Below are 27589 nucleotides of genomic sequence, written 5' to 3'. Positions count from 1 at the left end.
CCTCTTCATCCGGCGGTCATTGCCTCCTCCTCTCCCTGCTTACACACGCTGCCCCTCCCTCACGCTCTCTCGCCTTCGTCGCCACCCTCGTTCAGCGCCGCCTCGCAGGAGAAGCTCGCAGCCACCTCGCCCTCCTTCTTCCCCTCGCCGGCAACGACCGCCCTTCTTCTTCTTTCTTCTCTTCGCGACGCTGCCACTGAGCAGTAGCACAGCGCCGCCATCCTCCTTTCGCCGTTGCCGCCGGACAGACTGGCCACTGGTCCCCTTGTCCTCCTCACGGTGCCCGTCGCAGCCCCCTCTGCTGTTGGCCATCGTCGGCACAGCGCATGCTGCCGTAGACTCGTACATCTCTTAGCCCCTATGTTGCTGGTCGATGCCATCCACAGCCAGGTGGCACCGTCTCCGACGGTTGACGATGTCCTCCGGACCGTCCTCATCAGTGTGTGTCCCTCCTATCCATCCGGTTATACATGTTTGATTACGATCCAGCATACAGTGTGGTTCCTTTCATTTAGATTGTGTTACTGTGTTCGGGTCTTCGCGCCTATCTAGCTTGTGCACTATGTTGCAGTGTATGTGTTGATCTCGTCTGTGTATCGTTTCCCGGCCTGCCTGCTGATATTATTTCCTGGCCTGCGTGCTGATATTATTTCCCGGCCTGCGTGCCAGTGCTTTATCCCGGTATGCGTGCCGGTGCCCTGTCTCGGTCTGCGTGCCGACATTATATCCCGACCTGCAGCTCGTCTTCCGGGTCTACACCTCGTTCAGCTTCTCGTCGTCAGATCCATCTCTCCATCCTGATTGTGCGTCGTCCACTCTTCCGGGTCCCGACAACTCGCACCGCGTCCCATCCGAGGGCGCCCCCTGGGTCAGGGTACGTTCCTCGTTCATATTTCATATGTATTTTCATTATTTCATGTCTTAGTCTTGTACTCATATATTCGTTGGATCTGCCTCGAACACCGGGGTACCGGGGGCCGGGTCATCCCGGTCGCTGGCTGCAGGTAGCGTTGACCAGAGGACTTCTGAAGACTTGGTCAATACGGGAGCCATCTCAGCACACCCCCTCCGGGACTTCGCGACTTCGTCAACATTCTCTCCACCTCACCCGACAGTCCGTCTGACTCAGCTTTCGGACCGGATCAACTACCTATAGCCACCGCATTGACCTTAGTATCATAGGATACACTAAATGGACTAGCAATGTCATCAATTGAGAAATAAATAGTCTGACAATTGGATTATGTGAATCTGATAATTATTTTTACCTCTAAAACAGCTAAACAAGTAGTGTTTATATAATTATTTTAAATATTTATTAACTTATTATGTAATGTATTATTTTTAGTTTATTTATGTATTTAGTATATATATTATTTGTAAATTAAATTTTATCATTATTAATCATAGTAAAAGAGTACTTTTTAACATGTGCTTCATTCCCGTCAAACATAGGTATGACTATGTCTCTATGAATACTTTTAGATTTATCTTATAGTGGATGAAAAATTATTATAAAATTAGATCGATGATATTCCAAATTAATCAGTTTAAAAATTGAATATTTACGTTAAAAAAAAAAGTTAAGTTGAGGATAAAATGGTAAGAATATTAGCATTTTGACCATTTAAAAATTTGAATGATATTTCTGAAAAATAAAAAAATTCTTAATTGGCTATTAGGAAATTAAAAAAAAACATAATTAAAAAAATAAGATAAAAAATTAAATAGCGAAATGAAAGAGACATCTTTAATTATTAAAATAGTTTAAAAAAAATTAGTCTATAATATATTCTCAAAAAAATTATATATAAAACTTATTTATTTATTATTTACTCATTTTAATTAAAATTATTTAAATTATAAGGGAAATGTATAAGGGTAAAATTATTACCAAATCATGAGTTCGTGGAAAAAACATAACGTTAAAATTGTCAGATAAAAATAGATCTGGATTCAGTTCACCCTTCTTGACACTCCGTGCTAACTAACTTCGTGCACCGAATGGCCGAAATATTTTTTTAATTAAAAATATTTAAATTATAATAACAAAATTACAAGAGTAAATATATGTCAAGAAGATATCTAATTATTAAAATTAAGGTTTTACTTATATTTTTATATCTATACACTGGCCTTCAGCCCTTCACTATTTCTTTTCTTCTAAATCCTCCAAATCCACATTTGTAGATCTCCTCCTGTTCTTCTCGTTCGCTTCTTCAAGATCCAATCTTTGGCCTCCAATGGCCGCATCCAAACCCTCGAAGCTCTCCAAGTCCGCTTCCACAAACCTAAACAGCTCCATTTCCTCCAAAACTCAACCTTCCTCTTCCCTCTCCTCCCATCTCGCAATGGTAGAACTCAAGTCCCGGATCCTGGCGGCGCTCGCCAAGCTCTCTGACCGCGACACCTACCAGATCGCCGTGGAGGACCTTGAGAAGATGATCCGCGGCCTCTCCGCCGACGGCGTGCCGATGGTGCTCAATGCCCTCGTTCACGACTCCTCCTTCCCTTCGCATGGTCTGCAAGATCCCGCCGGCTCGAAGAACGCATCTTTCCTCATCGCCCGCCGCGAGACGCTACGCCTCCTGGCATTCCTTTGCGCCGCCCACACCGACGCGGCGTCTGCCCACCTGCCGAAGATCATCGCCCACATTGCTCGCCGAGTGAAGGATCCGGCTTCCGACTCCTCCGTCCGCGACGCGTGCCGTGATGCTTCCGGCTCGCTCGCCGATCTCTACCTCCGGCCCCTGTTGGCGACGGCTGCGCAGGAGGACGCCGCTGGTGCCACTGGTGGGTCGTCTCCCGTGGTGACGCTGTTCGTAAAACCTCTAATCGAAGCAATGGGGGAACAGAACAAGGCGGTACAGGGAGGGGCGGCAATGTGCCTCGCGAAGGTGGTCGAGTGTGCCCGCTGTGCTGGTGGGGAGGGGGAAGAGGAGGGAATGATTGCGTCGGCAGGCGGTGCGATGTTTCAGAGGTTGTGCCCTAGGATCTGTAAGCTTCTTGGTAGTCAAAGCTTTCTAGCAAAGGGAGCCTTGCTTTCAGTTCTCTCTAGCTTGGCCAAGGTCAGTCTTTGGACTGTTCTGGTTTGTCGGCAGAACACATTCTTGTTGAGTGTTTTGTTTTACAAGGCATCACTCTCCATAAGCCTAATAATCTCATTTAATTGGAGAAGAATCATCACTATACCATCCAAAATGGAGATCAAATCCATGAGATAAACTTTCATCTTTTAGTTTTCTTCTTTTTATCTAACAGAACGTACAATGTTTCTCAGCTCTTAGCTTAGTAGATGAGCAGAAGCTTATATCAGCTATTATAGTAAAATAGTTTCTCAATTAAATCCTAATTAGTTGTATATGGAGAAATCTTCTTTGTAGGTAAGAGTAGTGTGAGTGGGTTTTTATTTAAGCTTATGCACATTGCTCTATTGTTTCTGTTAGTTTTCCTTTTTTTTTTTCCAATAAGGTGTTGTTCAATCCTGCTGCTTGTGTAGTTACTTATATTTTACAGTACGGAGATTCGGATAATCATATATAATTTTTTAGTGCATATTGATGTATATTAAAGTGAGTGATATGTGTTCTTATCTATAAGATTATGGGTTTGGCTATTTGAATATGCCAGTAGAAATCTTTTGCCTGAGCTCTAAGTATATAGTTTGCTGTGACTTTATGTAAATATCTAATTGACTGACACTGGTTGATAGTGTCTGAATTGTATCAATTTCTTTTTTCTTCATTACATAATGAAAGAGTATAACATTTTGGTCAGACAAAAGTCATAACTTTCACTTTGTACATCCGACGAAGAGGCTTGAGTTTAAAATTTTGAAAGGAATATCTAATCAATGTTTTTCTCAGGTTGGGGCAATTAGTATGCAGAGCATGCAACAAGTGCTGCAAAGTGTTTGTGAATGTCTTGAGAGTAGTGATTGGGCTACCCGTAAAGCTGCTGCTGACTGTCTGTGTGTTATAGCCTCACACTCGAGCCATTTGATTTCCGATGGGACTCCAGCAACGATAGCTGTTCTTGAGGCTTGCCGTTTTGATAAGGTTACTTCTCTTAGTTCATTCAAATTTGATCATTTGTGCCTGCCTCTGGCATAACACACAAATATTTAGGTAAATAAAGTATCGAAACATGATCTTCAAGTCAAATATTCATGCTTGGCTGCTATTATCATTGTTTTTGCGTCTGATGAGGCACATACCGAATCGAACAGAGTCAACTCAACATGATCTCTAACAACAAATTGTCAAAGATTATATTGCTTCTTTTGCTAGGTTTGCCAATACATTGGCTCATCTTTCAGGTAAAACCAGTCAGAGATAGTATGACGGAGGCATTACAGGCATGGACGAATATCGCAGGACAAATTGAGAATGTAGTATCAGGAGATGCAAAAGGCATGCGCATTGAACTTCAACTTTTTAACACCGCCATATTTATTAAATTCCCTTACCTTATGACACTAGTTGTACTTTTTGGTGGTGAACATTACTGCAGATTCTAGAAATCCTGATGTATCTGCTAAAGACGAGACAACGTATCATAAAAGGTCCAGCCCTAGAAAAGAATCAGAATCCAAAAGCACATCTGCTGGTTCTCCACCAACTGAAAACGATTCTATATCCAAGGGAAAAAGTACTAACATACCAGAGAAAGCAGTGGTAATGTTGAAGAAAAAGGCACCATCTTTAAGTGATAAAGAATTGAACCCAGAATTCTTCCAAAAGCTCGAGAGAAGGAGTCAAAATGACTTTCCAGTAGAAGTAGTGGTGCCTCGTAAGTTCTTACAATCTTCTGATTCACATAATGAAGACAGGTCAAAAGCAACTTATATTAATCCAATGGGAACGTCTAATGGCACTGGAGCAATGTTTCAGGAATCAGGTGACACTAATGCACATAACAATTTAAATTATCAGAATTCAGTGAAACGTATAAGGGATCACAATAAGTTGCAAGACTTGCTCGATCTTGCTCAAGACACTGGGACAGATCAAAGAGGATTCATTGAAAAAGAATCAAAAGCAAGACCTATCTCTGATGTTGATAGATCAGAAGTTGTTGGGGATCCCTCTCTTGGCCGTGTTAATGTTACAAGACCTGATGTGCATGCTGAAGGATCCTTTATGGGCAACAAATCAAATTGGTCTGCGATACAGAGGCAGCTTACCCAATTAGAGAGGCAACAATCAAGTCTTATGAATATGTTACAGGTTTGTCTGCTGATAAACGATGTTATTCTTTACCTTGCTTCTTTGTCTGAGATGCGATTAAATATTTTTCCTTCTGTCAATGCATACACAAATGTCTTACAGAACCATTCAATTTTTGTTGATTTCTTTTGGCAGGTTGTCAAGTGCATATTCTTTGAGTATCAGTTGCAGTGTTTTTAAGGGTGCTAGGTACAACTACTCACTAAGTGGTCATAGGGTTTAGGGTCAAGGTCCATGCCTGCACCTAAGAGAGGCGAGGCATATATTGTCTAAATATCAAAATTTATCTTGAAAAGGTGATATGACAGCGCTGAGAATGCTAAGATGGATGTGTGAACTTACTAGAAAGGATAAAGTAAAAAAATTCTATTATTTTAGAGTGATATGGGCAACTTCAATAGTTGAAAATAAGAGAAAATAGGTTAACATGGTATGAGCATATTCAAAAATGATTAATAGATGGTATCTACACATGGAATAAGAGTAATAGTATTACATAGAGTAATACAGTTCATGTAACCAATCAAAGCAGTTATTACATACACCGCCGCTTTAAGATGAGATGATGATTTATGCATGTTTAAATATGACGACGCTTCATATAGCACAAATTCACACTAAGTTAACTCATCAATTCATCTATTAGTAAGTAAATAAAAAATCATCCTGAAAAAAATAAAATATATACTGCACTATTGTAAATTTAAGATCATATGCCAGTAAGTAAATTAATCTATAAAAATTCAATTTAATCAAAGTTTATTCTAATAGTATGACTGTGTCCACAAGATATGATATTATATTATTAGTCAAAGTATCAATATCACTATCACCAGCATTCAGGTATATGATATTATAAATTTAAATTATCCAAAGAACACAATTATCATCTTCATCTAGGAAAAGTTTGGAGTCGTTGTTCAAACTTTTTTTCCCCTTTTTTCTTGCTTTTGCTATAGACCATGGAGAACATACCAACTCATTCATACAACAGTGCAGGCAAACATAGAAAAGTTACAAGTTAGTGCCATTTATTACCTTTCACCTAGGTAAGCTCACCTCATATCAACTCCTAAAAGAGCCCAGGGCATGGCATTAGTTTAGTACCTTTGATACTAGGCAGATCTTTTCGTCACTGATATATTAACTCACAAGATCACTCTCCTTTTAAGTTGATTGACTATAAGAGCAGTTTACCATGGATACTGCATATGCTGATATCTTTCTTCTTGCAAACAATTATGATTGTTTCTTCATTAGGGATAATGTTTATCAATTTTTTTTCTCATCTTTAAATATGACTGAAATTTCTTCACTTAATTGCATAGCTTGTGATATGGTATTGTTGCTTCCCCTGAATCAAAGGCTATATCTTTTAGTCTGACATAGTTCTTTCAGCTGTGTATTTTTCTGATGATGCCTTGATTGTTCCTTAATTGTGCCACAATACTCCAAGGTGAGATCTACAAGATGGATCTTTTCCTACAATTTTGTCATGCTGCTTCAGAAAAAATATAGCTCGTCTATTCTCCTGTGAACTCCAAATACTAATTAACTCTGTTCAATCTACTTTTAGTTTGTAATTTTTTTACTATTTTATTTCTTTGACATTGGAAGGACCAAATATGCTGATACACAAGTTGGTATTTTTGGTTGGTTTCTGATTCTCAAGCATCCATTGAATTCCTGTGTGCCGACTGAATTTTAAGCTCAATGTCTTGAAGTAATCTTGGCATCTACACTCCTATGAACGATTTTCTCTGTCTCTTTTTGCATATCGTCGGCTTAATTGGTGGTTTAATTTGCACTTTACAAGCCTGTATACTATTTTGGTTATTTAAACCATATAAGATCCAGACAAAACTATACAAGGATCACCGACTTTAGTAGGGGTCCTACATTCATACTGTTGTATTTGCTTGTCTTTGAGATCGCCCACTTCTCATGCATATCTTCTTTAATGCAGGACTTTATGGGAGGCTCCCATGATAGCATGGTAACTCTGGAAAATCGAGTCAGAGGTCTGGAGCGAGTTGTCGAAGAAATGGCTCGTGATTTGACATTCTCATCTGGAAAAAGAGGTGGAAACATGATGCATGGGTTTGACAGGTCTCCGGGCAGGTCATTGGGCAAGTTCAATGGTCTGTATGATTTTTCCAGCTCAAAGTTTGGCAGGGCTGGCGAGGGGCGCCTTCCTTTCTCCGAACGGTTTTATCAATCAGACAATGTTGCTTCTGGAATGAAGGGAAGAAGTTTCTCATGGAGGTCAGAATCTGAAGCATGGGATTCATATGGTCAGCCGCGAAATGGTCCTATGAACTCTAGAAGAGGTTATGGTACTGCTCCGGGGGATAATCGGGTACCGAGAACTGATCATGAGACGAATCAATTCAGTGGCAGGCGGGGTTGGGAAAAGGGATCTGGGCCATTTAGGCTCGGCGAAGGGCCTTCGGCAAGAAGTGTTTGGCAAGCTTCAAAGGATGAGGCTACTTTAGAAGCTATACGGGTAGCTGGAGAAGACAACGGAACTTCTAGAACTGCAGCAAGAGTAGCTGTTCCGGAACTAGAGGCTGAGGCTTTAACCGATGAAAATCCGGGGCCAGACAAAGGTCCACTTTGGGCATCTTGGACTCAAGCTATGGATTCACTTCATGCTGGTGATGTCGATTCAGCTTATGCAGAGATTTTGTCTACCGACGATGCCTTGCTACTTGTAAAGCTGATGGATAAATCTGGTCCTGTTTTTGATCAGCTCTGTGGTGAAATTGCGATTGAAGTCTTGCACGCAATTGGGCAGTTTATAACAGAAGAAACCTTGTTCGATATTGCTTTAAGCTGGCTCCAACAGGTATTGGTATTCAACACATCTATTACATCAGCTCCACATAGTTAACAATTCTTTGTTTAAGTTGCAGTTACTGGACCTCCTTGTCGAGAACGGAGCTGACTTTCTCAACATTCCTCTCGACTGGAAGAGAGAGATCTTGTTGAATCTCCATGAAGCTTCTGCTCTAGAACCACCAGAGGACTGGGAAGGGGCATCACCAGATCAACTAATGACGCATTTGGCTTCTGTCTGGGGTCTCAACTTGCAACAGCTTATCAAGTAGAGCATGCAAAAGCAGTATGTCAACGTGATCAACAAATCTTTCTTCCAAGTCCTGGCCAGTTTGGTCAAGTACAATCATGTTAAATATGCGATTGAATCTGAAAGAGAAATGTAGCCTTCTATTGCACATAAGCAACAACTTTTCGTAGGATGATGATTGTGCTAGTGTTTTTTTTTTGCCGAGTTCCTACACTTTTTATGTTCAAACAGCAAAGCAAATATATTCTCTAATATGTGAATTTATTAATTTTGTTTTGAATTCCTTATTATTTGAATTCGAAGTAAAGGTATGGAACTCGAGTTGGATATACAAAATCACATTCAGTACAAATAGATTCACAAGAAAGAGTGCAGATGCTATAAATGCAATTGAAATGACAATGTAGTTATGTATTCTCATCTCAGTCTTCCATTGACGGGATAAATACTGTCAAGCTCATTCAACTCTATTCTCTGCTGGATTCTGAATAACTGTCTGAATCAAACAACTCAGTATGATTCATGAGCTTTGCTAGCATTGTCCCTTCCGATGGGTCTAGTGGTTAATACATGAGATGTTGTCATTATGAAATCTGAGGTTTGAATTTCGGTAAAGTAAATATCTCCCTTATGTGCTAGGTACTATTCCAAAGGCTAGTAGCCGTTCATGATTTACCTCCTTCGTATTAGTCTTGGGACGAATTGACAAGGACGCTGGGGGCGAATGTATTCGTCTTTTATCATCATAAACCTTGCTAGCATTTATCACCTTTTGGATAAGTGTAAGAGGAGATTGAGCATTATGGATTTGTATAAACATCTATGCCCACATTGAATTAAAGTTAATGGGAATCATTTTTACCTATTCCATTTGAAATCATTTTAAGGTAGAGCAAAAAAAGAATATTTCAAATATTAGATTACCAATTGAATACTATTTCAATAATCTTTTTTTTTCAATCTTTAATTTTATGCTTATTTTATTTTATTTTAGCAAAAAATTTAAAAAAAACCTAACTATATATTATCAAAAAGGAGTCCCTCATTAAAATTATGAAAGATTCATTTTTATAACATCCCACTATCATGGAGTATATATAGGATTTTAATTAAATTGTACTTTAAACCCTAACCTTGTTTTTGCTTTTAGACAAAGAAATAGAAATAAACATCATGATCGTCTACAAGCATTCGCAGTCCGAACATATAACCAACAGTTACCAAACTCGATGAGTCCAATATTATTATTATCTATAGTTTCCACTGTTTCAAGAACTTGGGTGGTTGGTTATATTGAATTACCCTTAACATGAAGAAGTGAAATCAAACATTGAAAAGTTTGAGACATACTGTTTTTCATGAATCCTTATAGTATTCGAAAATGACCTTATTCAAGAGAGTTCCTCCAAACACATTTATGTGGAAAGACTTCAGAGCTAAAGCATATTTCGATTACAGATCTCCGACGAAACATTGAACTGTCAGTTAATTGCTGTAATAGCAAAGAAAATCTTCTGATCATAATATCTTCATTCCTTGAGAGGTTCCTTTTCTTCCCCAGAGAAGTAATCTTGCCTGAAATGTCAAAAAAAAAAAAAAAAATCTGATTCAGCACTTGTTTGATTGTTTTGACAAGGATAAACTAGATAAAACTAGAATTATATCGACTTAATAATGAAGCTAGCCGAGATAAATTAAGCAGCTAAAGAAAAATATGCTAAATGTGCTCTTTCTTTCCTACTAGAGAACAATGTTAACACAAGTAACGGTTGGTTGGTATAGTGGTAGACGAGCTAGATCCAAAAGAGCGTGGGGGATATATGAGGAATCTAACAGTGTCGCTCTGGCCTGTATAAGAAATAGTCTCAATGTGGTGTGAGACATCTTGTGGTTAAGAAAAAAAAAAGGAGGGAGAAATATGTTAATGTACCTGATTTTGCGAGACAGTTGATAAAGGCCAGTTCCAGCCATTGCGACATTTACACTAAACAAGTTCCAGTTCTTCTGCAATCTCAAGCAAAAAACATAGATCAGCACTAGTTTTTTTCCCCAAATGAAATCGATGTAACAATTTGTATTATTTTTAAGGTTGCTTGGCATGGGAAAAAAGCACAAGTTAATCGACCAATCAACTCAAACTCAGTATATTGTTCCTTGTGAAACAATGATAGATCATGCATATGATAGAATTACATGTTTTGTGTTTGATAATAAATAGATGTTGTCAAGAAGTAATTTCCTTAATGATACGACGAGTAAAGTAGGACCCTCGAAGTTGGGTTCTATGTTAAGTCGGCTGATGTGGTGATCAAAGTCAAGAAGTGGTGAACTCTCGAATCATATTGATGCCATGCCGAAATAAGCCCAGTGTCACCGCCGAGTGCTCTAGATTGGACCAAAAGGTCGGTCGGACACGCTAGGTACATCACTCGGTTGAACCGAACTCTATATTCAAGTATAGCAACCAAGTGCAAAATAAACCCTCGATATAAAGTCTGATCGGACATACTGTCCAAGAGGATTCCAAATCCCCAGTACAAACCCGGTCAGCTCAAATGCTGGTCAGAACTTAAGGTCTTAGCTCCCCACTTCACCAAATGCAAGGTTCTCAACTTATATCCGCTCGATCCCCGAACCGGTCGGACTTCTAGGGCTTAGCTTCCCACTCATGGGCACGACCCTTAGCTTACATCCGCCCGACCCTAGTGTCGATCGGACATTTGGGCCCATTTTCCCACATGAGCATGACTCCTAGTCTACAACCGATCGGCCCAAAGCCGGTGACTCTCTCTAGAGGACATCATTGTCAGAGAATCATAACAACTTGTCAAGAAATATGTCATTACTCTATGTATGCAATGGAGCCTTCCTCTACCTATAGGAAGGCGATCATACATATTCCACCACCCAACATACTCTAACACGACATTCTCTGCCGCCTCATTAATGCGGAGATTATGAGCAGCGGTATAAAAAGGAGTCCGCTTCGTTGGCCAGCTACGCGCATGAATGCATGCGCATCCACACACTCGCGCATTTACATTATTGTTCTACTGTTCATCGTCTTCTCCACTTTTCCTTGGGCTACTATTCTGACTTGAGCGTCGGAGTGCCTGCGTCAGGGACCCTTCCTTGGTTCTCGCTCTAACGTTCCCGTTGGCTTTGTCTGTGTTGTGCGCAGGTTCGCAGCTCTTAGCTCCAAGACCACTTAATGTTGTCTCCTTCTAGCTCAGAGTCTTCTCCCAGTCAGTATAAAAGCCACCTGGATGCTACCCCTAGTCGGCGCACCATTTCCCTCGCTTTTAGACAAAATCAAATTTGGATTCTCCCAGTCAGTATACAAGCCACCTGGATGCTACCCCTAGTCGGCGCACCATTTCCCTCGCTTTCAGACAAGATCAAATTTGGTGCTGTATGTGGGAACTTTGCCTAAATTTGAAACACGGAGATGGAAGAGACTGGAAGACTCACTACCGTTACCTTATCACAAGAAGACTTAGAGCTGTTAATAACAGCCTGAGCACAAAAGTTACTGCAACAGCAACAACAAGTAGTATCTAGGGGGTTCTTTAACGAACGACTCAATTGCATCGATGACGAGCCCTCAAACCGAACGAGCGACCTGAGTAAAATGTTCCGACCGGTTCCTCCACCAATGGCTGGCTTCAGATGAGCACTTGCACAGCTGATCAGTCTTCCGCACATGCCCTCATCTTTGATAGCATACCACTGGGCCATGTTCTGTACGCCTTTTGAGGGTGTGGGTCAAGCAAAGAGGCCCCAAGGATAATCTTCAAAAAATGCATCCACTCGAGACATCCGAAGGGGGAAAGCTCCGATGGCTAGCAGCTCCCCCGAGCGGATAAATGTCATTTTCCCAAGAAATTTTGGGAGATAAGTTACCGAGTCATTTCCGACCATTAGCCATTGGAGAGTATGGAGGAGCGGCCGACCCAAAGGACCATCTACTCAAATTCAAGAACGTATCCATCCTCTAAATGGAGTTAAGTGCCAAGTCTTTCTTACCACCCTTTCTGGCTCGGCACAAAGATGGTTCAGCCGACTCCTGGCTGAGTCTATTTGTTGCTTCAAAGATTTTCGCAAAGCATTCCTGCATCACTTTGCCAGTAGCAGGAGGTATCAAAAGACCAACATGAGTTTGTTCACGCTCAAGCAAGGGGCCAAAAAAATCCATACGAGTATACATCAGGCAATTCAACCAAGTGACGCTAGATCTTCCGTCAGCCACTTCCGAGATATTAATAAGCGTTTTTTCCTAAGGCCTTTTAGAAGGAGAATTTTTCCGAGTCCTCGTCAGAAAGCCTCCAAAGGACTTCGACTATTTGCTGGGGAAAGCGATCAAATACGTTAATATAGAAGAAGCCTAAGCTGCCCGGAAAGAGGTGATTGTCTCAGCTCCGATCGGTCAAGTCGATCGAAAATCACCACCACCTCCGGAAAGTCCCAGATAGAAACTCCCGCCCGAATCTTCTACTAATCCTAGAAGAAAGAGCAATGCGGTCACTGCCTAAAAGGCACAGACATTTTTGTGACTATCATCAATCTCCTCATCATGCTACTAGTGAATGTCATCAGTATGCTAAGAGGCTCCGTCGAATGATTGAGTTAGGAGAAATAAATAAAGGATCATCCTCGCTCTCCTTCCAACGATCTCCTTCAAGAACATAGTAGGGAGGGCCTAGCAGACGCTCAGATCAGACATCCAATCGGCATTTGCATATAAAGTTTGATCGAAATCTCAAGTAGGAGCCGATTGACAATTAAAAGCTGAGTGGCAAATTCAATTGGCAGCTTGGCCACATCGAGCGGTTCATCCATCCCCACGCGGTAGCTTGAGAGTATCCGCTCATACCAGTTTGACAGATAAGTCTAAAATTAGGATTTTATATTTTAAAGTTCAAAATATATCCCTATTTTTAGCAATACAGAAATCTCAGACTCTTGTGTCGACTGATTGAGTTATAAGCGAGTCTGCTCTCGCACTTGTCCCATACTCGTGCCGACTGACCGAGTTATAAATGACAATGCCCTCGCGCTCATGTTCCAAGGCATTCAGGTGGTGCACTGTGCCTCCACTCTCCAAGGCATTCGTATACACTGTGCCTCTAAACTCTCGTGCTGATCGATTGAGTTATAAGTGAGCTTGCTCTCTCGCCTGTTTTAGACTCTCGTGCCGACCGACCGTGTTATAAGCAAGCTTGCACTCACGCCTGTCCCAGACTCTCATGCCAACCGACCGAGTTATAAGTGAACATGACCTCGCGCCCATGTTCGAAGGCATTTAGGTCATATACTATGCTTCCACTCTCTAAGGTATTCGAGTCATACACCGTGCCTCCAGACTCTTGTGTCGACTGGTCGAGTTATAAACGAGTCTGCTCTCGTGCTTGTCCCAAACTCTCGTACCGATCAACTGAGTTATAAGCAAGTCTGCCCTCGCGCCTGCCCCAGACTCTCGGGCTAACTAGCCGAGTTACAAGCGAACATGCTCTCGCGCCGATGTTCCAAGACGTTTAGGTCATACACTGTCTCCACTCTCCAAGGCATTCAGGTCATACACCCTGCCTCCTCAGCTCTCTAAGGCATTCGAGTCATACACCGTGTCTTCCAGACTATCGTGTCATCCAACCGGGTTAAAAGCCAGCCTGCCCTCGCGCTTGTGTTCCAGACTCTCGTGCCGCTAGGCCGAGTTATAAGTGAGTCTACTCTCGCGCCTGTCCCAGACTCTCATGCCGCTCGACCGACTTATAAGCGAGCCTGCTCTTGCACCCAAGTCCCAGACTCTCGTACCGACCGACTGAGTTATAAGCGAGCCTGCCCTCGCGCCTGTGTTCCAGACTCTCGTGCCGCTCGGTCGAGTTATAAGCGAGCATGCTCTCGACTCTATCCCAGACTCTCGTGTCGCTCGGTGAGTTATAAGCGACTCTGCCCTCGCGCCTATCCCAAACTCTCATGCCGCTCGACCGAGTTATAAACGAGTTTGCTCTCGCGCCCAAGTTCTAGACTCTCGTGCCGACTAACCGAGTTATAAGCAAGCTTGCCCTTGCACCCAAGTTTCAAATTCTCGTGCCGCTCAACCGAGTTATAAGCAGGCTTGCTCTCACGTCTGTTCTCAACTCTTACCACAACTGCGAACTATTTGAATGGGCAATGCTCCTAGCATAAAACTCGAACGATAGAAATACAACCAAACGTCCAAGCCAATAACACTAAAGAACACAAGTGTCTAGTCAGTCGAGCTTGCAGCCTCCTTCGACTAGATTTGAAGGGGAGGCTAGTGATACAACGAGTAAGGTAAGACCCCCGAAGTTGGGTTTGACCTTAAGAAAGTTGGTTGATGTGGCAATCAAAGTCAAGAAGGGGTCAACTCTCGGGTCGTATCGATGTCATGTCGAAATAAGTCCAATGTCATCGCCGAGAGCTCGGGCACGCTAGGCACATCGCTCGGCTAAACCGAACTCTATATTCAAGTATAGCGGCCGAGTGCAAAATAAACCCCCCGACATAAGTTCTGACCAGACATACTATCTAAGCGGATTTTGAATCCTTAGCATAAACTCGGTTGACTCAAAGGTCAGTCGAACCTTAAGGGCCCAACTCCCAACTTCTTCAAATGCAAGACTCTCAACTTACATCTGCTCGACCTCAGAGTCGGTCGAACCTTCGGGGCTCAGCTTCCCACTAATGGGCATGACCCTTAGCTTACAACCGCCTGACCCTAGTGTCAGTTGGACATCTGGGGCAGTTTCCCACATGAGCATGACTCTTAGTCTACAGTCGGTTGACCCAGAACCAACCGGACTCTCTCTAGGAGACAACATTGTAAGAATCGTAACAACCTATTAGGGAATATGTCATTACTCTGACATATGCATACAATGGAGCCTTCCTCCGCTTATAAGAAGCTCCACCACCCGACATACTCGGACATCAGACATTCTCTATTGCCTTATTAATACGGAGATTATGAGAGGCAGTATAAAATGGAGGTCCTTTCCGTTGGCCAGGTACGCGCATGAATGCATACGCATTCACACACTCGCGCATGTATATTATTGGCCTACTGTCCATTGTCTTCTCTACTTTTCGCTGGCTACTATTCCCCTTCTCTGGTTCTCGCTCTAACGTTCGTGTTGCCTCTGTCTGTGTTGTGCGCAGGTTCACAACTCTTAGCTCTAGGACCGCTTAGCACCGTCTCCTTCCAAGTCCCAACTCAGAGTCTTCTCCGAGTCAGCATACAAGCCACCTCAACGCCACCCTTAGCTAACGTGCCATCTCCCCCACTTTCAGACAAGATGCAGTAAAACTAATTAGGCAAAAATCAAAGGGCATCCCAAATTTTACAAACCATCAAAAATGATCCCCTTTTTCCAAAACAAAAAAAAAAATAAATAAATAAATCAAATGGGTACTCCTCCCATGATTCCATCCCGAAAACACCTCAGAATCCAATACTGTTATAATTATAGAATTAGAATTTAGGATTTATATCATGTAAAAGTTACTCAGTAGCTACTACAATGTATTTAGTGTGAGTTTAGGGTTTAGGATCTCAGAACACTATTATATCAAAATACTATTTGCCAATTTTTTCAAATTATTTAAACTTCATCAAAATTACTAAAAACAGTTGCTACAATCCTAAATCCTAAACCATAAACTCACCCCAAACATGTTGTAGCAATTACTAAGTAGCTTCTACACGTAACAACTACTTAGTGTAAATCCTAAACCTCAAATCATAAACTCATTTTAAGAAGCTACCAGGTAATTTCTACAACAATGTTGGATGTACGGGTATTTTCGAAATAAAATCATGGGAGGGGCGCCTATTTACTTAATTTGGAGCGCCCTTTTAATTTTTGCCCAAACTAATTAGGCACTAAATTATTTTTTTTCCCTTTTCATAATTGAAATAAATGCGTCAATTTGCAGATTTTCACTGATGCTAAGCCAATGACATTTTGTTGAGCGAAAAAGATGTATTCAACTAGAGGTGCATTTTAGAATTGACCAGAATCATCACAACCATTTACATGTGAATGGACACTATCTTGCTGTATTAGATGTACATTTAATGCAGAAATGAAATTATAATATAGCGATATAGACAAGCTAGAGCGTAAACAAATGGAAAAGTTTTCAGCAGTATAATACAAAAGGGCATACCGGTGTAATGACTGTACTGTATCTGGACCAGATTACACCGGTGCAAGTAACAGCTGAGCACCAACGAAATTTGAGAAGACTATGTTACAATGTAACCATGGAATCGAAGATAAGATATGCATGTTTGAATACAGTACAATTAGTTAAGTGCCTGAGACATACCGGCTTGCTGAGGATAAGAGATCTTTTCAGGTGGCTTGGAGAAGTCAGCAATGTTGGCAATGCTAATGCCCCATTTAAAAGTTGGAGCCCAGAAATGAACTAACAAGAGAATAAGATTAATGATCTGACAAATTTATACTACAAATTATAATAACCAAAGAATTAAACGAAGATCTACTGTATTTTATTGGATCTTTCAAAAATGAAATGCGGATAAGAAATTACTTTTTTATGATATCATTTTTTTTTCTCTTTTTCTGAAGAGGAAAGAAAGGTGAAGACCAGACACGATATGTTAGTAGAACATTAATTATTGAGAGGGACCAGATGTTACAACTCCTACTTTGGTTTTATTGATTCAGACAGTTATCTCACAAACATCTAATGTAGATAAACATTTGCATGGCAATATTCTGATCGGTTTTGATCCCCAATGGTTTACATTCATAAAGACATGGAACTATGAAAGATGTCGCCATGTCCATTCTCATATCTATATCACCAAGTGCTGTGGATTTCACCACGTTCATAATCATATATCTACATGTCCAATCAACATGCTACTATTTCAAACAAATTGAGTTTTTTTTTTAACTTTAATAGCAACACGAAATTGAAACTCAAATGCCCATTTATGCTGCTATTTGTACCTGTCACAAACATGAGTAACTTTTCATATTTCTAGTTTCCGAAACCTAATAAACTAGTTGTCCGGGTGAACTTGTAAGCAGGCTATTTTGAATGCAAATATACTGATAAAATTGTTGGCATCCCTAGGTTAAATTTTGGAAATTCTTCTGCTAGAATTATATCCGGCAACTGAGTTATAATATCAGAACTCAAAACCATCCAGATTCCAACCATTTACTATGATCATCGAGGATTCAATTCTTATATTTACTGGATCAAGCAGTGAGATAAAACAAAAATAAAGAACTGTTTATAAATCTAGAGAACAATATATATAGAGAGAACAGGCAAGAGGAAAATGAAAACTAACTAGTTTTCGGTCCTGCAGGGTGATTCCATAAGGCTTGAATCTTTGAGGCAGCCATAAGATGCTTCCTGCTCCTCCTAGATTCTGCCATCAAGTAAAGGAACGTCAGAATGACATAAAGATGATTTCCAAATTCCAATTATTATCTTGCAAGGAAAAATAGTTTTTTTTAGACCAGCAAGGAGACAATCGATAATAAGGCAGCAAACTTGACCATGGGTATATATCATTCTTGAATGGGAAAAATTATGGAAAGAAGGGGAAAACACCAAAAAGAGATAGACATTCCCAACTCAAATGCTAAAAGGGGAAAAAAATAGTTGAAGATTTAGCATTGTAAGTAGTTAATAATAATCTACAAAAAAAAATTATGACAACAAACACCTCTAAAATTTATAATGTTTTCCTCGACATCGGAAAAATCAAGTTTCTACATAAAGATGCAACAAGCACTAGTCAAACAACTCACTGCTCTATGATTGCAGCTTTACTTTTCCTGAATCTCGCTTAGAGCAACCAAAGGGACAAGATCGAGGTTGTTATTGCCTCAAATTAGGTCATACGCATGACTCCATAACATGGGAAAATATCTGAAACAAGTAAGAGGTTATCACTTGACCTATTTCTTCATTATCATCCTCGTGACTTACAATTTAACTTCCTTTCAATCCAACAAACAAATAACTGTATGAAAGAAGCTTTTTTTTTTCATCCATCGATCCATTTCTTCGAGAAAGTCGATCTTAATCTTGTAATGGATTCAAGTTTATTACAATATAAATCTCAATTTGCTATGGATGAGAAATCAAAAAGGGCCTTGACCGGCGGAATCTGGTAGCATCAAAACGAAGACCGAAACGGAAACCAAAAAACAATAAAAAATAAAAGAGGAATAATACGATTGAAAACGCCTGTCAAGACAGAAGATTGTTACGCAAGGGATTCCAAAGTTAATACCTGAAAAAAAAATGAGAAGCAAAAGATCTGCTTTCCTCCCCGATTCGATGGAAGAAGGAGAAGGCAAAAAGAGGAAGCAAGACGCCGCTGGTCCGTTTCTTAATATAAAACGGAGAGAAGGTGACCGCTTTGATGCTATCCAACCAAAAGCCACGATTAAATATGGAAATGATAAACAGGAATCACAGTTCACTTCGCCCCTCGAAGTTTACTATTCTTCAATTTTACACATGTTCTATCTCAATTGTTTTTGGCTGCTCAATTTATTTGATAGGCTAGAGACATTTGAGTTCGAATTTCAAAATTATATATTCGAATTTAAATTAGAAAATATTTGGTTTTATTTTTATTTTCTGAAAAATATGTATTTTTTTCTTTAGAAAATGACTGGTCTCTTTTTCTTAAAAAAACTAAATGCCTAAATTATCAACCAAATAATATTTTCTTTTTTCTTAAAAAATAAAAATAAAAATAACTAAACCAATTCAATTTGGATGGTTAAAACTTCAATTCAAGTCGAATCTATCATTTAAAATGACTTAAATTTAAATTTGATTCCTATTATTTGAATCTTAATTTAAATATATTTAAATTAAAATAGTATAAAATTAATCAGAGTTTATGAACTCAATCGAATAAAAACATTATGAATTTAAATTTGACTAAAAAAATTATTAAATTCGATAATTTAAAATACGAATGAAATAATTTTTTAAGCCAGTTCGATTTATCTCTACCCCTTACCCTCTGTTTGGATGGAGTGAGGGAAGGTTCATTAACAGAAAGGGAAGGGAGAGGAAGGAAGGGGAAGTAAAGTATTTAACTTCTCCTTGTTTGGGAGGGGTGGAAGGTTCATTATCGTAACATGTGTTACTTTGTTTGGAGGAAAGGAAGGGGAATCAAGATTAAATAGATAAAATTACAAAATACCCTTATTTTTTAAATTAGAAAATTTTCATAATATTATATTTATTTTATAAATATAAATTAGATATTTTTAATAATAAAATTAATTTTTTATATTATTGTTTAAATTAGTTATTTTTTTAATAAAAAATTAATTTTTTATACTATTCATAACAAAACAATGAATTACCCATAATCAAGTAATTAAATAAGAAATAATGAAAATAATGATTTTAGAAATCTTAAATAAAAAAATTTGAAAGATAACGCTGATAAAGAGAATTCCTATTCTTTAAAAACTTATTAAATTTTGATGGAAAAATTAAAAAAATAGTAGATATCCTCTTAAATTTTGACGATAAAAATAATTTCTCCCTTCAATTCAGTTAGAAGATGTGTCGAATCCCCTTCTCTAATAATCTGGTAGCAAGTATGAAGAAGGCAAGGAAATTGAACTCCAGCGACATAGTAAAATTAGAAATTAAAATATTTCTTAAACTATTAAGAACAAGGATAGAATTGAAATAAAAAATATTTTGTTTTCCCTTCTCCTTCCTACTCTTTTCATGGGTAACAAAGGTTAAAGGTTACCTTCCTTATCTTTCCTTTCTTTTCCTCACTCCTTCCCCAACAAGATTCAAAATTTTCCTTTCCCTTACTTTTCTTTCCTTCCTCTTCCCTCATCTCCTCCCAAACAGATCATTAGGAGTAGGCATGTGACAATCTACTCCTCTTATCTTGCACGCGTATCGAATTAGTCAAGCCCACGCTCAACTAGCCCAAAGCTGCTATTGTTTCATTCGAATTATCAATTTGAACCGTTCGATCTAGTTCGACTTTAAAGAAATAGATTCCCATGGTTTGTCCCTATACTCCCCACACTATGCGGTTCCTCCTGTCCCACTCTTCTGTCCTCCTCCTGTCCTTCACCAAGCACGGTGGAATATTGAAGAACAAGACCACAAGAGGATGGAGATGCCCGAAACAAACGTCTTCCACGTGAAAGGCCGTCAAATCTCTCTGCCTCCTTTTGCCAAGTTCGTGTTTTGATCGATCGGCGCAAAAGACCAGAAACCCCAAAGATTCGATCTGAGATCAGAAATGGATCCGTTCGCCAAACTCTCTGCCGGGTGATGCTCTTCCGTTCATCATCTGTTCTGTCGCAGTTTGCAAGCAGAAGGATAAAGGAGGAAGAACAAAATGGCGAAACCAGACAAGGAAGAATGGTCTAAATCGAGGACAGCCCACAAATCGAGCTTTACTCATCTTTTTTCCTACATTTCTTCCACCTGCTCGTCGTTTGTTGGCTATAAAAATCACGCCTTGCGGTCTCTTGGTTCGTAGAAGAGGCAGAGGAGGAAGGAGAATGGAGGCGAGGTCAGTGGATTTGTTGTGCATTGTCGCGTTTGTTGTAGGCGCCGCAATGGTGGACGCCGGAGATGGAGATATGACAGCCTCTCCCGTTCTGAGGGGAAACGGTGGGCAGAGGGGCTGCCGGTTGGATCTGTCGAACGAGCTCTTCGGTGGGGTGGGCGACGCCTGCGTCCGTGGAGGGCTCGACCGGAGCCGGTGCTGCCCGGTGCTGGCCGCCTGGCTCTTCGCCGCGCACGCGCGCTCTGCGCTGGAGATTCCGGCGGAGCAGGAGGAGGACGACGACGGGGCGCCGATGATGCCGGAGGACAACCAGCAGTGCGTGAAGTCGCTGCAGAGCGCTCTGGAGAAGCGCGGCATACGGCTGCCGCAGCCCAACGCCACCTGCGACACCGTGCTCTGCTTCTGCGGCATCCGCCTCCACCGCATCGGCCCACTCCGGTGCCCAGCGGCGTTCAATCTCAGCAGCGGCGCCTCCGCCATTCCAACCGCTGCGGTCCAGCGGCTGGGGCGGGATTGCCGGAACGCGTCGTACGCCGGTTGTTCCCGCTGTCTTCGTTCCCTCGACAAGGTTCAATTTTTTCCTTGCACGATCGATTCTCCATCATGTCGAATTCGTAATTATTCGATTAGATTACAGAATTCTACTCATTTCTTAATTTTTGGATTCGCTAATCAATGATCTGTTCCGAAGCAGAACAAAACAGGCCTCGTCATCTCCCTGTCCAACTTCATTAATGAACACTGCAATCGTTTCCTTTCCGCTTAGTTTAATGCAACAAAGCATAGTACGCTTCAATTACTTCTACGCAGGTGCAGAACGGGAACGGCGGCGGCGTCAGCGACGGCGGTGAACGGGCGGCGAGGATGTTCGCGCGCGACTGTGAGCTGATGGGCCTGACGTGGCTGCTGGTGAGGAACAAGACGGCGTACATACCCACGGTGTCGGCCGTCCTCCGGGCGATGCTCTACACAGCCCGCCCGGCCTCCAGCAGCGGAAGGTGCAGCCGGGACCTGGACAACATGCCGCTCGCCGTCGACTCCATCCAACTCCAACACTTCGGTGGAGACGACGTTATCTCCGCCGCCGCCTTCTCTGCTGGTCGGCCCCTTGACGTCCTCTTACTTACTTCCTTCGCCACGACAATAGCCCTAGCTGGACTACCCTTTCTCTAGGCCGGCGCCGGCGACTCATACCGCCGGTGAATTCTCTAAAGATGACTCATTTTGATAAGACGCAAGAGATTTTGTTAAACTAATTCAGGAGTTCAATACGATTGTTGTTTAGAAAAAAAATTAAATAATGTGGGAAGAGGTGGTTCACTCGGAGTCCCCACCAACCAGTGCCCGCACACCAACTCGTCCTAGGAGGTAAATCAGTCTAAGGTAAGATTAGGAAAAAAAAATAATGAACTAATACAGAGGAAATAATTAAAGTGTTGATCAACATCTCATGTCATAACATCGTATATCTTAATCATCGCATGCATCATCCCGAAGAAAAAAAATAATGAATCATATCTGAGTAACATTTGATGATTTGAATAAGATTGATTATCATAACTTGAGATAGATTATCCAATAGCTTGAGATTTATCTCTAATTATACAACCAAACTCTGACTAGACTCGGGCATCTGGAGACTTTTCTTGGAGTAGTTGTTCCTCCGGCCAGCCTCCACCAGCTTCTTCGCCTCCTCCACCCTCGAGTTCTTCACCAGCGCATCCACCACCCCCTGTAAAAATGACGCTCTCACATAGCACCGCCTGCTCATGCCATCGTAACAGCACCTCACCGCCCAATCGAGCTCACCGGCCTCGGAAAGGTATGGGATAAGAATTTCAAACGTCTGATGATTCGGTGAACACTCGTTCTTTGTGAAATCGAGGAACAGCTTCTCTGCCTCCTCCAAGTTCCCATCTTGGATATGGCCTTTGAGCAAGGCATTGAAGGTGAAAGCATCGGGCTTCGGTCCGTTGCGCTTCATCTGGTCCACGAGCTCGACGGCTTCTTGAGTTCTTCTTTCGGCGACCAGCCAACGCAGCTTCCCGTTGAAGCTCCTTGAATCGGGTTCGATGTTGTTCTCTCGCATCATCGCCCAAATTTTGTCCGCTTCAGAAGGTTTGTTGTTGTAGAAAGAGTGTAGAAGGATGTTGCAGGTGATCAGATCGGGGGAGATTGCGTTCGTGTTCATTAGGTCGACCGTGCGCATAGCCGCCTCAAGGTCGCCCTTTGCACAGAGAGCACCGATGAGGATGTTGTAGGAGATGTAATTAGGGGTGATCGAGGCGGGTATATCGCGGAAGGCCTCATCGAGGCCGTTGAGGTCGCCGGCTTGGGCGTAGGCGGTGAGGAGAGCGTTGAAGGACTTGACGGTGCGGGGGGAGCCCAGATCAGGGAGCTGCCGAAACGTGGCGGCTGCATGAGCGGGCATCCCGGCCTTTCCGTAGAGGGATATGAGGCGGATGGCCAAGCCCTCGCGAGCGAGGTCGGAGGAGAAACTCTTGTGGTGCTCGAGGATGGCCTCCACAGCGTCGAGGCGGCCGTACTTGGCGAGGCGGCGGACGGAGATCTCGTAGATGCGGTGGCTGCAGCGGAAGCGGTAGGAGGAGGAGGCGGCGGCGATGAAGGCGGCGGCAAGCTTGTCGGGGTCGCGCTCGTTGAAGAGCATGTTGATGGTGGTGGAGAGCGGCAAGGAGGGCGTTGGAGGGTTAGTCTTATCGGTAGCTACCGACGAGGTAGCAATGGCGGCGGTGGTGGAGGAGAGGCGGCGGTGGAGGAGGAAGAGACAGCTAATGCGATTGGTCATCATTTTAGAAATCTTCGGTTGCCCTAACGGCGGCGAAGATAGAAGAGGGTTTTATGGAACCATTTGTTTTTGCAATTTGGTACCTCAATTTGTATAAATGATATAAAGAACAAGGGCCTTTATATACACTTTTGAAAAAATGGGCAAAATTCATCTCACTTTAATTCATCATCCAAAAATACTCTTCAAAAATATTAGTCAAAATTACTCAATTAAAATTACGTCTATATTCGTCCAAACTATTCTAGTCAAACTGCCCTAATTTAACTAAAATTATTATTATATAAAATATTTTTAATTAAAATTATTCCAAATCATTAAAATTGGTCCAATTTCACTATTATAGTTTTATAGCCAGACTAATTTTAATTAAAATTAATCTAAACAATTTTAATTATAATTACTCTAATATTAATTAAAAGTATTCTACCATTAATCAAAACTATAAATTTTTAGCATACAACATCATTTTCACGATAAAGCATTCTTTTAATATCTTTTTAACCTATGATACTTTATAATGATAATAAAAACAAAAGGATATGCCTTTAATTTTTACCACCCAAAAATATATTTCACTTCCAAAGCTTTAAATAAAATGGATCGTAAAAATTTAAAAGGATAAAAAAAACCCCTCGATTTTATTATTGGAATTATGAATTATAGCTACTGCTATATAATATAGATGAGGATTGATAAAAAAAAATAAATGGTTTATATTATAGTAATTATGATTCCTAATTATTAGGGCTAGAAGTATTAGTTAATTAAACTGGTTCTTTTGATATTGATAAAGTTTAAAGTTAAGGGTTATTATAATCTAACAAATTCAACTAAGTGTGCAGGAAAATTTTAATTGAGGCTAGATAAAAAGGTCTTAGTCAAGTGAATTGAGCAAGAAGTATTGATCAAGTGGATTGGATAAAGAAGTCTTAGTTAGATGGATTGGACAGAAGTCTTAACAGATCGAAGACATTGGGCAGAAGCCCTAGGGTCACAGATATAGGTAGAAGTCTAAGCAGGTCGAGAATCAGATGTTTAGCGGGAAGTCTCAAAGTCAAGATCGGATGCTGAGTAAAAGTTCAAACAGGTCAGAAAGATCAAATGTTCGGCAACAGGTAAACTCTTCTGAGAGAAGTAGTTGAAGACGTGTTCCCCGTTGAGGGAACAATTTACGTTAATCTGACCTAATGTTTCAACGAAATCCAAAAGTCAGGACCAGACAGTCCCCAGACTATCTAAAATATTTTTATACATATATTATGTATGTTGTGCTAACTCTATGATGCAGAAAATCAAAGTTAGAGTTAAGACATTCTAGACACTCGGAAAAGATCCAAGCGATCGAATGTCCGACGACTAGAGAGGATCCAAGCGCTCAGAATGACCCGAATCTAGCCACGCAAGCATCTGAGTTGGTACACCTTCGTTAGTTGGCACAATTCAGACTCTAGATGACTGGAAGGGATCTAAGCGCCCAGGAATATAGGTTTGTCAAGGTGTAGTCACATCAATAACAAAGCACCCGAAAGGGATCTATACTCCCAGAGACGGATAAACGTCGACAAAGGCGAATCAGATCAGGTCCACCCCAGGAGCTCAGAAGAGATCCAGGTGCCCAGAATGCCCTATAAAAGGAGGCTTCGACTAGAAACTCAATACAATAATTCTCTACAACCTTTGTATTTGCGTGCTACTCCGAAAAGTTCTCTACAATGCTGAAATACTACTCCAACAACCAATGCTCAAGTTTTTACTCTACTCTATTGTTGGTATAATTTTCTTTATTATCAATCACCTTGTATTTAGTTCAATTGTATACTTATTGAGTATTAGTGGATTACCTATCGAAAGCAGTCAACGAGTGTGAGCCTTGGACTAGCAATCGCCAAACTGTGAAATACGTAAAAACAAAGCTTGTAAGCATTGAGTTTATTTCTTTTTCTTTTTCACTGCATTATCTCTCAAAGTTCTAAAGTGAAAAAGCGACGAGCTCTATTCACCCCTCCCCTAATGCTTTCTCCCATCCTACAATTGGTATTAGAACGAGATCGCTCTGAATCGGTGCAACCACCTTTTTGAGCATTTTTTTCTTGTTGTTTTCATTTTTTTGTTAATCAGAATTGGTGCAATCACCCATTCTAATAAATTCTCTTTATCATTCATGGTTTTTCATTTTTCAAAATTGGTGCAACACAACTTAAGTTTAATTTGTTTTTTGCATTACTATTCTTCTGTACTACTAATCCAAGATCTAGTCATGGTACATTCTATTGTCGTTTCTATTTTTATGAGAGTTATTCAAAATGACCCATCAAGTAGGCTACAGTACCGCTCATCCACGTCTCTTCTTTGGCGAGAGCTTCGGCTACTGGAAAGGTCGGATGGAGTACCACCTCAAAACTCAGTAGAGATATGGATCGTGATCAATAACGGATTCACACTCCCCATTAAAAATGGAGTACCCATTCCCTACGATAAATGGGAAGCACTAACGAAGAAGAAGATTGAAGTCGATGTTGGATCGTTGGCGGCCCACTAGAGGGGGGAATAGCCTTGTTAAAAGTTACAACCAATCCTTACTTTTGAACTTGGCAAAAAATGCAATATTATTTAATCAATTATGTTAAAAGTTAAAACGAATCCTTAATTTTGAACTTGACAAAAATGTAATATTATTTAATCAATTAAAGACATAAAATAAAAGTAAGAAGGCTAAAGATTTTTTACTTGGTTACCGTCTATATGGTTATTAATTCAAGGCAGTTAAAAGCTCCACTAAAAAATAACTCCATTGTGAAGGTGGAGTAGCCTCATACAGTCTTTGAAAGTTCAAAAATAGCTAAGAAAATTGATACAGTGATTGTTGTTAAACTCTTAGCTCCAGGGTGCTATTTATAGCATTCTGGGAAAAGTTACTGTTGATGACGTGACTGTAAAATACCGAAAAATAGGCAAATAATCGTAAGAGAATTTTTCAGAATTTTTGAAAATTTTTCGGAGCTTGTACGGGCAAGTTAACGGAGATAAAAAAAAAGGGACCCGGGAAAACCTGTTTAGGTTACCCCGTTTTAGTGAGGAAATGTCTGTTTTCTAAATTCTTTTTCTTTTCTTTTCTTTTTTTTCCTTATTTTCTTTCTTCTCCCGTTTTCTTTTTCCCTCCCGCGAGCCGTGCTGTGCCCTAACCTCCCGACCCCGACGCTTTTCCTCCCAAACCGCCCGACTCCTCCGAGCCCTAACCGCCGGAGCTCTAACCGCCGGCCGCGACGATTTTCCTCCATTCCTCGTGCTTAAGTCGTGACCAAGGGGAGAAGCCGACGCCTTCCTCCTCTCCTCTGCCGCCATTTCGAGCCCTAGGTGCCGAGCGCCACCGACCACCGCAGCACCGCCGCACCTTTTACCCTAGCGTCGACCAGTCGAACCTTAGTTTCCTCGACGCTGATCGCCATAGAGAGACCACCGGCGGCAACTTTTCTTTTTGCTCTAGCTCAGGTATCTTTTCTTCTTACCGTGCCCTAGTTGTGGATTTTGGGCATTTGAGCTCTGTGTGGTGTTGATTTAGGAGTTTTTGGTGTCCGAAGGTAGAAGATTAGCTAGATTACAGCCACCACGACACTGTGGGCTGGAGTTTTCCTTCGCCAGATTGTTCATCATCTCCGACCAGTGGAGAGAAAGAGGTAGGATGAATAGATGTATATGGAATTAGGTTGTCTTGTTGATTCTGGATTTACTTTTCTTGAAGTTGGCCAGCGAAGTGTCCAATAAGGAGGTTGGACTCTGTGGAGGGTTTTGGTTCTGGCAGCTATTCCCCTAGCAGCCCATCTTCTTATCAACAACAACACTTCCTGCTGTGAATCAACAAACAGGGCTGTGATTTGAGG

At 41.1% G+C, this 27589-nt stretch overlaps 4 protein-coding genes across 6 annotated transcripts; 2 read left to right on the top strand and 2 right to left on the bottom strand.

The window, feature by feature from the left end:
• Positions 1-2154: 2154 nt before the first annotated feature.
• Positions 2155-8596, top strand: LOC121971288 (microtubule-associated protein TORTIFOLIA1-like). Its single transcript, XM_042522473.1, has 6 exons — positions 2155-3068; positions 3867-4058; positions 4319-4412; positions 4513-5228; positions 7195-8076; positions 8144-8596. Exons 1-6 carry the CDS (start codon positions 2244-2246, stop codon positions 8336-8338), a joined length of 2904 nt encoding a protein of 967 aa, XP_042378407.1. The 5' UTR covers positions 2155-2243; the 3' UTR covers positions 8339-8596.
• A 1030-nt stretch (positions 8597-9626) lies between these two features.
• LOC121971287 (mitochondrial pyruvate carrier 4-like) lies at positions 9627-18771 on the bottom strand. 3 transcript variants are annotated; one of them, XM_042522471.1, is made up of 7 exons: positions 18623-18761; positions 18135-18255; positions 17669-17749; positions 16669-16767; positions 16507-16559; positions 10247-10320; positions 9627-9891 (listed from the first exon to the last, which is right to left on the bottom strand). In XM_042522471.1, exons 3-7 carry the CDS (start codon positions 17721-17723, stop codon positions 9846-9848), a joined length of 327 nt encoding a protein of 108 aa, XP_042378405.1. In that variant the 5' UTR covers positions 17724-17749; positions 18135-18255; positions 18623-18761; the 3' UTR covers positions 9627-9845. The 3 variants fall into 3 exon arrangements, with proteins under 3 accessions (XP_042378405.1, XP_042378404.1, XP_042378406.1); XM_042522470.1 differs by lacking the exon at positions 18135-18255 and having other exon boundaries at positions 18623-18771; XM_042522472.1 differs by lacking the exon at positions 18135-18255 and having other exon boundaries at positions 17669-17752; positions 18627-18743.
• A 1658-nt stretch (positions 18772-20429) lies between these two features.
• LOC121973689 (uncharacterized GPI-anchored protein At4g28100-like) lies at positions 20430-22173 on the top strand. The gene is made up of 2 exons (XM_042525077.1): positions 20430-21470; positions 21713-22173. The coding sequence occupies exons 1-2, from the start codon at positions 20895-20897 to the stop codon at positions 22073-22075; spliced, it is 939 nt and encodes a 312-aa protein (XP_042381011.1). The 5' UTR covers positions 20430-20894; the 3' UTR covers positions 22076-22173.
• A 234-nt stretch (positions 22174-22407) lies between these two features.
• LOC121971286 (pentatricopeptide repeat-containing protein At1g55890, mitochondrial-like) lies at positions 22408-23727 on the bottom strand. The gene has a single exon (XM_042522469.1). It carries the CDS (start codon positions 23709-23711, stop codon positions 22503-22505), a length of 1209 nt encoding a protein of 402 aa, XP_042378403.1. The 5' UTR covers positions 23712-23727; the 3' UTR covers positions 22408-22502.
• Between the last annotated feature and the right edge of the window lie 3862 nt (positions 23728-27589).

This window comes from Zingiber officinale, chromosome 4A (genome assembly GCF_018446385.1).
Source record: "Zingiber officinale cultivar Zhangliang chromosome 4A, Zo_v1.1, whole genome shotgun sequence".
NCBI lineage: Eukaryota > Viridiplantae > Streptophyta > Magnoliopsida > Zingiberales > Zingiberaceae > Zingiber > Zingiber officinale.
This window is presented reverse-complemented; position numbering and strand designations above follow the sequence as displayed.